The sequence below is a fragment of the Marmota monax genome, unplaced genomic scaffold (genome assembly GCF_021218885.2).
Source record: "Marmota monax isolate L192 unplaced genomic scaffold, Marmota_monax_Labrador192_F-V1.1 WCK01_AAM20220418_F8-fsc00046, whole genome shotgun sequence".
In the NCBI taxonomy this organism is placed as follows: domain Eukaryota; kingdom Metazoa; phylum Chordata; class Mammalia; order Rodentia; family Sciuridae; genus Marmota; species Marmota monax.
This window is the reverse complement of record NW_026692486.1, coordinates 10,874,447-10,889,906: the sequence shown is the minus strand read 5'-3', so window position 1 is coordinate 10,889,906 and position 15,460 is coordinate 10,874,447. Positions and strand designations below refer to the sequence as shown.

The window sequence follows — 15,460 nt, the reverse complement described above, 5'->3', positions numbered from 1 at the left end:
CAGTACTTGACCCACACAGGCAAATATGATATGGTTCCTCCTTATCTCTGCAACATCATTGTGTTCTACTTTCCCCCTTTCCCTATTAGTTTTCTTCTAGTTCTTCAGTAAAAGAATGATATTTTTATTTTATTTATGCTCTCTTTCATTTATTCTTATTTTCTGGAATTTTATTTTCTCCCTGTTTCTAATTCCTATTCATCTTTTAGGTTTATCTAAACATTTCCTCAGAGAAGCCTTCTCTGACATTACAGTATAAATTAGGTCCACTATGTTCATCTCCATCTTGGTTGCCTGTTCTTTTCCTTCATATAATGGAGTAAAATCTGTAGTAATATGTTTATCTGATAATGTGTGTCTTTTAATCTAGACTGTAACTTCAGGAGGGCTTGGACCTTTATAATATTTACTGAATGAAAGAATGAATTTCAAAAGAAATAATAGATGCAGAACTTTGAAAATTACCTGACCAGGGATTACTCACTCTTAAAAGTGCTGTTCTATTGACTACATTTACCCTACCACATGTTTTAATATACAAGTAACATTTATTGAGTGCTTGCTCCATGCCCACCTTTAAAAAAGTTAACTGCATTACAGTTTACTGGTTACCTCCTATATACCCAGACACAGTGACAGTTATTTTATAATCAACACCTTTAAAACTCACAATAATCCTAAAAAGTAGATTTTTATAATCAATATGTTAAAAATGAGAAACTTAGGGTTATAAAGGGTAGTTGACCTATTCAAGGTCATTCAGCTAGTAAATTTTTGAAACATGATTTAAATTTAGATTGGATGATGAAAAGCCATTCCTTTTCCTTTTCAGTCACAGCTTTCTCTTAACAAACACTGTGAAAGATTTTATAGAAAAATTTTTAAAAAATCTATAAAATTATATTGTTAATTTCTACCAAATGCCTATTAATAATCTATTATCAAAGACTTGTAAATACAAAATTATAAAGTTGTGAAAATTGGTTTTTATTTAGTGTTTATTAAACAATTCAAATATTTTAATTATGACATAAAATATACCTTATTTTCCCCTCAGTACTTAAATTAAATACATCTTAGTTCATTTGGCCTCTGCAACAAAATACTATAAACTTGGGGACTTGTAAACAACAAAAATTTATCCCTTATAGTTCTAGTGACTATGAAGTCCAAGATGCAGGTGTTGGCAGATTTGATATCTGGTGAGGGTCTGCTTTTTGGTTCACAGATAGCATCTTTTCACTGTGTCCTCAAATGGTGGAAGGAACAAATGAACCCCACTGGGCCTTTATAATGAGATACTTCCTGTATATGCAGTTATAAATCTGCCTTACACTAAATGTAGTATTTAGTTCATTCATGAAGGCCCAACCCATATTACTTAGTCATCTTCCTAAGCTCCTTCAGATACCATAAGTTTTTGGTTAGGATTTCAATATATGAATTTTGAGTAGACCCAAACACTCAAGTCATAGTGTATTGTAATATTAACTATCTTCTCAACGTGAACGGAATAGTATTTTCTTTTGTCACAAAGCAGTATGACAGGGTGCTAAATCAAACTAGAAATTTTTAAAAATATATTATCTTCATTTTTAGTTCCAATATCTCCATCTTAGTCAAATATTTGGAAAGAATTAAAATTCAGATCAACAGCTGCTAATTTTTTATTATAACACCAAAACCAGAACTAATTTGAAAAAAAATTTTTTTCTTGATAGTATATGAAAACATTTTTTAATGGAAGCTAGTGATACAATAATGGCTATGAAAATATTTGAATAGCTCAGGAAGAATGCCCTCAGATTAGGTTTGAATAGAAATAGTACTTCTCTCTCAATATCAGGAAATACATGAAACATTTTATTGTTAGGTGGTAGGAGAAGAAAAAATAAAAGAAAAAATGGGCAATTTGAAATATATAATGAATATCAGAAGACAAAATGAAGTTTTGAGGAATAGTTAATATCAAGAAGAAAAAGAAATGAAAAAAAATGCTATATAGCTATTTTTTTTCAGCATAACTCACTCATTCCTCCCTTGATTTTTTAGTCAAAATGACTCCCATCAATCTGTCTTCTCTGTTCTCTTTTCAAACTCAATGTAATCTTGAGTGTACCTGTCCTTGATACAGACACAAACTATATGAAATTAAATTTTATAGGTTAAAAATGTCATATGTTGGCAATTACATATGACTTAAGCTGGAGTCATCTCTTAATTTTATGAGAATTAGAATAGAAACATAGATGTTTGAAATGAGGTGCATTAGGTTACACTGCTTATTAGTGATGAGGTTAGTTTTTCATCTTTGATGCATCTAATTTAAAACCTTTACTATTTTTACTGCAATAAATGAAATATGTGTATGCTCTAAAAACACCAAAAACAATGTCACATCAACCAGTGCTTGATAACAATTAAATGAATGAATAGATAAATGAATTCATGTTCAATTGTATCACAAATGATCATGTATTCTTCTATAGTTGATTGCTAAATATAAAAGACAACACAGAGTGCCATTTGAGAAAGTTAAGGAATAGTTTCCTATTTCTTATTTCTTATTTCAAAAGTAACATTTAAAGAACTCAAAACACTTTTAACAGCTTATCAGGTTTTGCTTCCATGCTTTGTTTTATAAGTCATTTAACTTTATTAGAGACTCCTTGGTGTGCTACATTTAGTATAAGGCAGATTTATAACTGCATATGCAGGAAGGATCTCATTATAACAGGTTAACACATTATATAGGTCCTTAATGCAGTTCTTTTAAAAGAACATAAAATGGCCAGTGCTTTCATTTTTCAATGCAAATCCTCTTTTGAAATGTGCTTGAAAAAACCTGTAGTTATTGGTCTTCAAATACTAAATTGAATTTCTCCTTCCATAATAAAAGTAAATTTAGGTAAAAATTACCCACAAAACTACTACTTATGGTCTCAGTAAAAACCAGATATAGTGGCTATAACCAGAAGTCATGGACTTCCTGCTGTCATTTCTGGCCAGATTAAAGAGGACACTTGAATTTCAATTCACCCCTGCTGATTTGGGTAAGGGCATTAATGTTACTTTAAAATCATCAGAATCAGGGAACTAGGGACAGAGAAAAAAAAAAAGAGTTATTCTGAAGTGGAAACAGATGTGTCTACTAGTTATGTCTAATGCCTTGATATTTGTTTTCCAAGGGTCCACCTGGTCCAGCAGGTATTCCAGGTCCCTCAGGAAAGAGAGGTCCACGGGTGAGTAGATGAGCTTCATTTCCCACTGCTGTTAGGATTAGTAATTTACCCATATGTTTTTTCTAGTATTGTACAATATGTACTTGCTCTGGAAACTCGCCTGGATTTTCCAACTTAGCTCTACCTTTGCCAATTCAAAAGAAGTTTAAGAACACATGCAGCATTGTTTATTTGAGTGTAAATAGCCAGGCAAAGAATTTTCTGTGAAGATATCCAAGAAAGATCTTAAAATTTGTAGACTGGTGACCATTCTGTTGCTATTTGTAACATTTATTCTTAGTTATATAGTGATCTCAGTAGTCTAAGATGAGGTTCATTTAGCAAATGAAGAGATTTGTGCTGCCTTAAAATAGTGCATTCCTGGATTACACAGTGGAAAATACTGGGGCTATTGACTAGAAAAAAAATCGCCTTCAGTAAAAAAGCTGCCTTGCAGGTCAGCAGTAGTTTCTCACATTACACAGGTTCAACAAAAGATTTATTGCTATGTTAGAATTAGTTTCTTCAAGCTAACAAAATAAATGTGGATTTTTTACTAAATAATATTTTTTCAATGATCTAGAAAAATAATTGTGTTGTAAAGACAAATGCAAATGTCTTTTATATAATCTACTTTCATTTTTATCCTGATTATTTATTACATAAATAATTATAAAGAAAAATAACCTTAAAATATTACTTTAAGTTTTGCATGTTCATACCAAACTCTGTGCCTAAGATAAATTCTCACTGGACTCTAGCTGCTGTACAGCATTTTCTCAATTTCTCCATAGTTAATGACCTATCACATTCATCCAATGTCCCTCTAAACCTTACGTATTCTCCTTTAGCACTGGAACAATTCCCACCGTCCTACCACTCTGTGAGGAGACTTTGGATCTTACTTTTCTGAGGACTTGGGACCTTCTTTGTACTAATTTTATTCCCTCTCCACTACTAAGACTGTTATGCTCCCAAGAGGATGAACTTCAGGTTCTGGATCTCCATCTATTTTAACGATACACTACTTTGCTTCCCCAAATTCCTTTTTTATCCCTTTTGTCCAGTCATTTACTTAAAAAAATGTATGCTTTTTCAAAAGCCTAGTTATTTCAATTGTGTTCTTAATTTCATCCCCTTCAATCAATTACCTAACTTGAAGGTTGAAACTTCACTTTTTTTTTCTCTAAGTTTTTTCCTATTTGGCAATAACTAATACATTATCCCTCTTTTGAAAATCCTAAACTTTCATTGAAATTATTTTTTCCTAAAATATTGGCCTTGCTAACAGTTGCATTACTGAGCTTTGTGAAATAATAGTTTATACCTGTTACACGTACTTCTACATCAACAATTCATTCATTACTCCCCATACTTTTCCCCCATGTACTTCATTAAAATTTAATTTTCAAAGGTTATCAATGAAACATCATGAAATCAAATCTATTTCTTCAGTTTTCATTTTGTTAGACATATTGTCAATATTTACACTGCTGATACCTCTTTCTGAAATAGTTTTATTAATATAGAATTGAAGAGGCTACTAAACATACTATTAACTATAAGTTTGGCTAAAGAGAACAGAGGTGAAGTACAAAACCCAAGTAAGTATGGGAACCTGGAGATTTGGAGGCTTTCAGGAGATAATTCTCAGTTTCTCTACTTATTGGTTATGTAAGTGTCCTCATTTGTAAATGGGAATAAAAATGACTACCTTGCAGGATTGTTACAGGGATTAGTAATGAGAAATATAAATCATGAACATAGCTCCTGGCACATATAGGTACTCAGTAAATAAAATCAATTTTTAAGTTCAGATCATATATTTTATCATTAAAGTATAATCAAATTGACAAATATTCATCTAGTACCTAACATAAACAATATACTAGTAATAAAAATGAGTCTCTTTTTAAAATATTTATAATCCTATAACTAAATACCATGTCATTAAACAGTCAAAATACAATAAAATATTTAAAGAACAGATTAGAGAAGTAAAAGAGACGTACCAGGGCAATATATAGTTAATTGATAAATGAATTATACATTCAATAATTTTTATAGAAGTTAGTAGGATAAATAATTTTATTCTAGTGTGGCTAGAATTTTTAAATGAGGTAGGATATCAATTGAGACATGAAGAATGATTTAGGTTGGGGTACGAATTCTGAATTTCTCAAATTCAGAAAGGGATAGCACATATTGAGAGGAGTAACTAAACAACTGCACTTTGTTAGACTTCTTACTTTCCATAGCCTTTAAAAGTGCTAAGCAATATGCTGTGGCTGGATTTAGGGGTGGAAAATAAAGGAGATAAAACATATTTTAAAAATTTACTCATATAATGTTAAAAATTTTTGAAAAAAAGATTATTAATTTGATTAGATTGTATTATTTAATGTTTATTTGAATAAGCACTGAGATTTATATCTGTATTTATTTCTAAGAATAAACAGACCTTTTCACATTTGCAGGGCATGCCAGGACCACATGGAAATCCTGGGTTACCTGGATTACCAGGTCCAAAGGTGAGTGATTATTAATGATGATAAATGATGTTCATATGATTTTTTCAGGCAGAAAATACACACACACATTTGGTAAATGGTGTGATAAGTCAGAGAATCAGACTGCCAGAATAATTGTAAATTGAGGAATAAAATTATAAAATCTAAGGAGAAAAATAGAAGAGCTCCCCTAAAACCTAGATTAGACTCCCTTTAATTCTTGGATGATCTGACATGTACCGGCATGAGGGATACCCCAAGAAGCTTCACAGAAAGCAACAAGTGATTGAAAGTTTGAAAGAATTAAACTAACTTTAGCCACTAATCACAACAAGGAAAACATTTTAGAGACATGACAAATGCCTTGGTAAACCTTCTCACTGACATTCAGGAAGGGCCACATGTTATCTAAATTCCTTATCCTTGGACTAATGGACTCACACTAAGAGCAAAACTGAAAGAAGCCCCTCCTAAAAAAATTACAAAACCTATTTTTCAAAGGTGATATTTCAGGATTTAACTGCCTAAAAAACAGAAAAAATCCAAAGGAGATAAGAAAATCTAAAGTTTCTTCAACATATCACATCTGATACATAGTATACAATCAAAAATTTCTAGCCATAAAAAGAAAAGAGAAATCTGATTTGAGGTTTAAAAAATGGCCAGTACAAACATATCTCAAGAGAACCCAAATGTTAAAATTAGCAGTTGAATATTTTGTATTGACTATTATAAATATTTTCAAGGAAAAGATGGTCATAATGAGTGAGCAGATATAAATCAGCAAATTAAAACTATGTAAAAAGAATCAATCATAAAAAAAATTAACATGGTATTTATAAGTAAAAACTTTGGTCACAAAGGATTTTATTATAGTTAAACTTCTCAAGGACTATAATTTCTTAAATCCTTTAAAAAGTATTTGGAAATTATTGCCTCAAATTAACTCACTTAATTCTGTAATAAAGATTATAATATATTACAACCAATAAACAAGATTTAACCTTTTTAGACTTCATTCTCTTTATCTGCAAAAGGGAATTTATTAAATAAGTTCTGATATCTTATAAATTTTAAACTTGCTACTTTTTTTGAAATGGATTCTCATCATGTTGCCTAGGCTGGTCTTGAACTTCTGCTTTAGCCTCCTGACTGCTAGAACTACAGGTGCTCTCACTGCAATGCCTATGTTACTACCTTTTAAAAAATATTTTTGATGAAGAATTGAATTTGTAACATTAAAATATAACCAAAATAATTTCTGAGGTCAATAATCTTGGAATCAATGATCTAAAATAGTAGCCTTTAGTGGTAGAAGTGGTAATAGCTATGGAAGGAAAGAGATCAACCTCAAAGACAACCTTTGTTTTAAAATTTTTTCTTTGATTATATAACACAGGGCTCTTTGACAAATTTCTGCTTTGTTTATAAATTTATAATCTGTACAATGAAAAAAATGTGAAATATTCAAAACTTTTCTTTTGATCTTTCTTCTATCATTCACCAGCTTAAATGACATTTAAAAGCATCTTTGAATATGTGAAAGAAGATACCTTTTCTATTTCCTTTAAAGTAAATAATTTTTAGAACTATCTAGAAATGTAGAATTATTTATTCTCAGTTGATAAGGATATCAGAATTTGAATTGTGAAGAATCTCTACTATCCCTTTATTTTGTGAGGTGTGATAAATAGTTAAACTTTCTTTGCTACTATGCATCTGTCTTTGTTTTGGGTTGCAATATCAGAATATCTTAGACTGGATAATTTATGAAGAAAACAAGTTTATTATAGTAAATGATTCTAGAGGCTGGGAAGTCCAAGCTCTCAGCATTAGCATCTGCTTGACTTCTGGTGAGGGAATTTTGGCAGAAGGGTAAGTACATGTGAAAGGGATTAGGAGACAAAGGAAAACTACTTTATAACATCTTGATTATAATAATTAATATAGTTATGCTGAGAGCAAGAGAGCTCACTCCAGAGAGATGGCACTGTTCTATTCATGAGGTCTTCACCCCCATTCCCCAAATACCTCCCAGTAGGCCCCACTTCCCAAATCTGTTGCATTTATGATTAAGCCTCACCATGAATTTTGGTGGAGACAAACCATATTCAAACCATGGCAGCATCATAAGAAAGATTGTTTTTAATATTGTGTCAAAAGACTTTGGCTGAAACTTAATGTCATGTTTCTTTGAAATGTAAAAGATTAAGATTTCCAGACTATGTAAAGTATCTATTTTTTGGAACAGAATGAAATAATTTCTCATTTATATTTTCTTTATTATGAAGGTGATGGATGCATTTTCATTGCAAAATTTTGGCAAATACTCAAACAAATTTTAGGATTATTATAAGAAATTTTCCTTTTCTAAAGTAACCAGTCTCCCAATGCTAAAATAGGAATGATAACTCAATGGGTCACAAAAATGAAAGAGATAATACAACCTTTACCTAGATTTTTCTGAATAAAAATGTTTCAATAGTAATATTAATTTATATTTTTTATATTTTTAAAATCAACTCTCTCTAGAGGATTTTTAGCAATCTTCTCAGCTCTCAGCATTTAAAAATAAGATTAATAAAACTATACATTAAAAAGGTAGCCAGACACATTAGTATACACCTGTAATCACATTACTCAACAGGCTGAGGCAGGAGGATTTCAAGCTTGAGGCCAGCCTCAACTTAGTGAGAACCTATCTCAAAATAAAAACAAATTTAGAAAAGGACTGGTAGTGTAGTTCAATGGTAGAGCACTTGCCTAGATGTGCAAGATCCTGGGTTCCAACCCCTAGTACTGCCAAAAAAAAAGTAAATAATCCGTGACTATCTCAATTTGAAATAATTTCATTTAACACCATATGATGTATATAGAATCTGATGATAGGTAAGTGAAGATATGTATTATACTATATATTATTCAGATTTCTCCAAGTGTTTTGTAACTGTTTTATCTAGGGTCCCAAAGGAGATCCTGGATTTTCCCCAGGTCAAGCTGTTTCTGGAGAAAAGGTAATTATTTGTCCATGAAATAGAATCATAGTAAAATGTTTTGGTTATTTAAAAATCATATTTATCTTCTTAAGATGTAGATTTTATTGTATCAGAGAAGACAGCATAAAACCATTGGATTTCAATGAAGGAAGAAATATTTGAAGAATTAAGTAAATTATGTCCCATCAGTTTAACTTACCAATTTAAATCTTACCATTAATTTTATTTAATGCCCTCTGGGGCTACCATTGTGCTACCTAACAATTAGGGGTGCATGGGATAAAAGAATTAGAGTAGGATGTGGTCTTAACCTCAAAAGATTTTGCAATTATTACACATGAACATGATGATACATAATTCCAATGTCATTTTATATTTTTAAGAATATTTTCACATACTTTATTCTGTAAGTACCACAGTAACTCCCTGTGTAATAAACAGTCATCATTATCTTATTTTCTATTTGAGAAAACAGAATTAATAGATTTTAAGTGGCTCATCACATGGATAGCAAGCAACAGTTAATGATATGTCCAAATTTTCTGATTTCTTATCCAGGCTGCTTTTCATATTACCATAATACTCATGAAATACAAACAGTAATGTTCTAAAGTAAACAGCAACACAGTCTTTATTGGGAAAAGGATGCTGTTTTGCAGTTAGAGTAAATACAAGTGGAGTCTTTAGGAGAACATTTGGGAAGTTTTATTTAGACTAGTACTTGGTACATGTGATATAATTGTAGGATGTTTTTGTTTATGTGGCATATATTCACAAACTTTAAAAATCCCTAAGTAATTCTGGGCTGAAATTTGATCTTCAATTGGCCTTCAGAAACTGTTGGCAACTTTAAAAATAAATCACATCTTAATAGTGGACTCTAAAGATAAATAATCTAATCCTCTACAAGTAAATCCTCAAAAACTTTTAAATCTAAAATTTTAGGAATTTTATTACTATGATGGAACTGAGTTTATTAAGTCTAAGTAACAGAAAGGGACTGAAAGTTTATTACTAGCAATGGTATTTTCATTGATCTCTTCATTACTACAAGGAAAAACATCTTGCAATCTGAGAAAGAAATATAAATGTCTACTTTTTAAAATATCTAAATATAGTGCATTTACTTTCTTTTTTAAAATTTAGAAATTAAAGGCCCACTGTATTTTGGTGACTGCTTTAAATAAAGCCTCCAGATTAAATGTAAACATTTCTATCAAATATTTGATTTTATCTTTCTTTGTGGTTTCTCTGTACAAAATATAAGGTGGTTCAGTATGGAAATTGAGAATTTTTTTAACCTTTTGAGTTATACACAAGTTGGAGTTAATTCTACATAAAATAAATGTAATTAGATATAAAATTTAATAGCAGTTTGTCATTAAGCTCTAAGTAAAATCCAACCTTTATAACTGAGAAATGTATTACTAAAATGGTAAAATTTTAATGCAGTCTCTTAGGAATTGTATTTATATGAAATTGGGTTCATATATATTGAGGAAAAAGATTAGTAATACCCATCAACCTGAATATAAATAAAATCAAACTTATATTGGTGGAAATAAAGGGGTATTGGATAATTATATTTTAATTATTTGTCCATTTTTGCAATAAAGGTATTGTGAACAATCGAACAATAGAAGTAAGGATCAGGCTCATCCTTTACCGTTTAACTCCTCTAAGTAACATCTATAATAAATTATACACAAGTTTTTAAGCTCTTTGAGACCTCAAGGGCATGTATATATAGTTTTTAGGTGGTGTGGTTGTTCCTTTTCCATAAGACAAGTGAGAAGCAGCATTAAAATGGGAAAGCACCCTGTTGTTAATAAGAAACATTCTTTTCTTTTTTGATTGTTTAATTTTATGACATAATAAACAGACTGAACAGAACATATAGTTGTTTTGGGGTTTCCTTAAGATTATTCTCTAAATACTCATTTATTTATTTGGTGGTTGGGTTTGAACTCAGGGCCTCACACATGTTAAGCACCTGGGGCTCACCCTCAGCACTCCCAGCCTTATTTTTCCCACTTCAAATACATTTTCTTTCTACCCGCAATAAATCCGTTGCAGTGTGAAAAGAGAAAGTGGGTGGGTTTTTGTTTGTTTGTTTGTTTTTATAAAGTGTACCTTAAACAAACTAGCTCAAGATTATCCACGCTTTTTATCTCTGCATTATCCCAAACTTTTTTTTTCTTTTTTTTTTGGTGGTACCGGGGATTGGACTCAGAAGTCCTCAACCACCGAGCCACATCCCCAGCCCTTTTCTGTATTTTATAGACACAGAACCTCACTAAGTTCCTTAGTGTTTCAATAAATTGCTGAGGTTGTCTTTGAACTCGCCATCCTCCTGCCTCAGCCTCCCAAGCTGCTGAGATTACAGACGTGGGCCACCACCTGGGCCTCTCCCAAACTCTTTTGGCGCACAGCTTCCTGTGAAAGACAGTAAGTACCCTCACCACAAGCATTCTCGTCTCCTTTCTCCCTCAAGACAAGCTGGCAGGTCCTTCTCCAAGTGCTAGGAAGGTGGGTCTTATTGGTGAAGTTTATTCTGGTCAAGTTGTGTCTGTCACAGCCAAACAGAGCGGCCTCCCAATAAACATTCTCGGTAGTGATTTCCCAGGGGCAGATCTGAAGAGCCCACACTACAGTAGACCCGGAAGCGGAAGTAAGCCTTCTTAGGTGCCTGCTGTGAACCCAGCCGGCTTTCCACACACCTCTAGGTGTGTTTGAGAGGTGACGAAGCCTGAGGTCTTCATCTAAAAAAAAAAAAGAAATTGGTTTACAGAGTCTCCTGGAAGTTTTAAGGAAATGCCTACAGATTTTTTTTTTTTTTTTTTTTTTTTTTAATGATGGAAATTTTAGGAGTGAGGGCATTTCTAGAGAAAGGAACAACAGAGAAAAAGGAGCAAAGGCATAGAGGTGGGAAAATACAATCCGTTGTTCTGAGCTCAAGAGGTAAGGGAACCTCGGAAAAGGATTGAGAAATGAGGTGAAACTTGAGCATGATGGTGAAGATCAGAAGTGAATGTCATAAGGCCTTGATGTACAAGATTAAAGAGAGTTTTAATTTCCTGTTTTCTTTCATGTCATTAAACCCCCATGTTTTGTTTATAGGGTGATAAAGGCCTTTCTGGATTAATAGGACCCCCTGGTTTGCAAGGTGAAAAGGTAAGAGGTAGTTTTACTTTGACATAATTGGATGTCAGATGGATCCTGGAGCTTTTCAACTACTACTGTCTTTGAAAAGTCAAGGCTCGTAGTCAGAGATTAAAATGCACACACACAGATAGCAGTGACAAAGATGAAGCACTTTATTGCAAGCTGCTGCCAGCTTATATAGGGAAATGAAAGTCAGTTATCCTAAAACAGGAACCCCCTGGGACCAATCATAGTAACAGTCAGGTCCTCATCTGAGGTGCATGGGATTCACGGGGGTCACGAGCTGTTCACAAGCCCAGATGGGTGAATCAACTGAAAAAATTTTAAAGCAACCTGTTATCCGCCCATTGGCAATTTGTCCGCTGCCATGTTACATTCATGGACCCATTATTAGAAAAACCCAAGGAATCCTCAGGGAAACTCCCAACAATCTTATTTTGAAGTTAAGCTTAAAACCAATGTTAGCAGTGTGAAAGAGAAAGTGGGTGTTTTTTTTGTTTGTTTGTTTTTATAAATTGTATAAAAAAATTTATAAAATTTATTTACTTAAATAAACTAGCTCAAGATTATCCATGTTTTTATCTCTGCTTTCTCCCAAACTCTTTTTTTTTTCCCCTTGGTACTGGGGATTGAACTCAGAAGCACTCAACAATGGAGCCACATTCCCACCCCTTATCTGTATTTTATAGACACAGGTTTTCACTAAGCTGCTTAATGCTTTGCTAAATTAGTGAGGCTGTCTTTGAACTCACAATCCTCCTGCCTCAGCCTCTCAAGCTGTGGGGATTACAGATGTTTTAAGGAAATGCCTTAAAATTGCTGTACTTATTTAGGAAAATGATGCCCACACACACAAAAAAAAAAACAAAAAACCAAGATCTTAGGCTATAAAAGACCCTTCAGCTAATTATGGATATAAACTTCACATGCAAGGGAAAGTAAAAAATTTCTGAATATTAGAATATTAACCCCCCCCCAGTATATTAGGGCAATGACTACTTTTGAAACTTTGAAGTCACCTTATAATTTTTACATAACCAAACTGTGGTTGAGGTTTAGTTGCTTATCTGTATTACATATGGATGTTTAAGAGTTCTCATTTCAGTGAGAAATAATAATCTTTGCCATGATATATATGCAAATGTGAAGCTTGAAGGGTAGAATGGAAGTGAGTACTAGAAATAGCTAGGGAAAAAAGAGTAGTCATATGCATATGACTTGGCTTTCTCTGAGACAGAAAGGAATATTAACACAACTGCTATAATTATTTTATCAAAGGTGTTATGGAGTTTACTGGAGTAATACAAGTGTAAATTTTCCTTCATCTGTGCTGCATTATTTTCCCAGAGACAGAATTATTAGTTTTCAGTAGGGAATGAAGAAGACAAAAATTTCTTCCTAAGGTATTAAGGGCCCCAAAATGTTGTAGAGCAGTATTTGCCTTGCTGTGGATATCTAAATAGTATAATAGTAGGGTTGTTATATTAATGTATTAAATTTTCTACTTGGGAGATTTAGATTGCAGGCAGTATTCAGGTTATGATTGCTCTATTCAAATCCCATCTGCCATTTTCGAGGTCCCTTAGCCATGGGAAGGTTTGTTTATCCTCCCTACACCTTGTTTTTCTCATCTGTAAAACGTTGATGTAATATTACCCACTTTATTGTGAGTTTTGGGGAAGAAGGAATGAGATAATAACTTAGATGACAAAGGGTCAAAGAATCAGTCCTTAGTAAATGTAAATTTATCTAGTTTTGTAAAGAATCTTGACCTCTTGCTTTTCTTTATAACATCTGTGAAAGGACTAAATTGTAAAATGATGAAAAGGTTTTGATCTCACAGGAATATTTTCTCTTCAGTGACTGAACTGTTATTTTTATGGCCTTTATCATAGTCTTCATTTCAGATAGTGTTGTTAGTTGCCCCCATGGAGACATGAAACTACAGAGTGATCATTTATAACATAATTTGTCTTAATATTTCATCATTAATCTGTTCATTTAATGCTCCTCAGTGTACCTCTGACTACTAATGTATCTATTAGGAACTGTACTGCCATATTGAATCAAACAAAGATCTTGTAATATACAATGATCTCAATTGTTTTACTTAATATTAAATATATAGTTATTGCATCCTGCATAGTGATATTATATATAAGAATATACTAATCTTTAAATTCTGCAATTTAATGATATCTGTGGCTCATGAAATTAGCAATTCAGAAAGGAAAAAAACTAAGTAAATGTTGAACAGTTTTAGTGTAGAGGAGTAAACAACATGCTACCTCTGGGAAGAAATATTATTGATAGGCACAAGAAAAAAAAAGGTAATCATTTTAACTTTGATGATATACTTACTTAAAGCTGTAGTAATACTTAACCATAATTTGAATTTGAAGGTTTCCTTTCGAAGACCTATGTGCATATTAACATGACCCATTGGTGTTTTAAAATGTTAAAAAAGAATATATTATTTTGTACTGTTTCAAGTCAATTAACAGCATTATTTTAAACAAAAGGCCATGAATTTAATATATTTAACAAATTTATTTTTCTCTTTTATTACTTTTTAAACCTTTCAAATCTGACTTTTTTTGTTGTTAATAAATAGAAAAAGGCCCTGTAGAAGCCAGAGATCTTGATAAATTATCAGTTAGCATCTGTTATAGAATTTTCTTTAGAGAAGGCTTTGTACAAAGTATTATAAACTAAATTACTTATTGATAAATGAAATATCCATAGTGTACTATGGTTTAAAAGTTGTTCAGAGTGCTATTGAAATATTTGAAATGATTTTATAATGTTTCTGAGAATGTTTTCCTTCTTTACATCTGATAATGGAAAGTATACCTACATAATTTTTTTTGGAAAACAAATATTGCTAGGAAAAGACTACATCTTTACCTAGCAGGCTTGTACATGTTACTTTGAGTGTACAGTAGAAATGCATTCAAAAGGATCTTTTATATTGTTCTTGTGGTTTGTGTGAAAGGAGAAAGACATTGTTGGGTAGAATGTTTATGAAAGTTATAAGCTTTTTTTAAATTTAGTAAACTAATTTGTTGCATTTTTATAACACTTAATTTATACGTAGAGTTATTTCCTGTAAATGGGATCCATGCTAGAATAATGGCTCATTCTACCTTTACCCTAGATACTCCTATTACTTAATCCTTGCAGTTCTTCCCCCAAAGTGCTAGATGTTCTTGAGATCAAGAACTTAAGTTCTTTATTTTGTAATTTAAAAAACTGAGATAAGTCCAGAAAGGTTAAGAGAATTGCTCAGGGTCATTTAGAGAGTTTACAGCAGGATCATGAGAGAAAACATTGATACTGATCTGTGTTTTTAGCTATGTATTTGGGGTATAATATGAGAAATAAATAGGTATTTGGGTTTTGATAAATATGAGGTAATTATATATTTTTATGTGTTAAATTATTTTATGGAATTATGGTTAAGTATTACTACTAATACTAAAAGTGGCTGTTTAAATTATATCTGATGTTCTGGTTTGCTGAGTACTGTTTTAATGTTTAAAACAACCCACTGAAACAGATACTGTGT

General features: G+C 31.9%; 1 protein-coding gene across 1 annotated transcript in view; it reads left to right on the top strand.

Moving 5' to 3' along the window:
- Positions 1 to 15,460, top strand: part of Col24a1 (collagen type XXIV alpha 1 chain) — a 393,162-nt gene that overhangs the window by 31,957 nt on the left and 345,745 nt on the right. The window contains exons 5-8 of the mRNA XM_046443140.2: positions 3,189 to 3,242; positions 5,699 to 5,752; positions 8,692 to 8,745; positions 11,848 to 11,901. Coding sequence (XP_046299096.1) covers positions 3,189 to 3,242; positions 5,699 to 5,752; positions 8,692 to 8,745; positions 11,848 to 11,901 — 216 coding nt within the window. The remainder of the gene's footprint in view (positions 1 to 3,188; positions 3,243 to 5,698; positions 5,753 to 8,691; positions 8,746 to 11,847; positions 11,902 to 15,460) is intronic.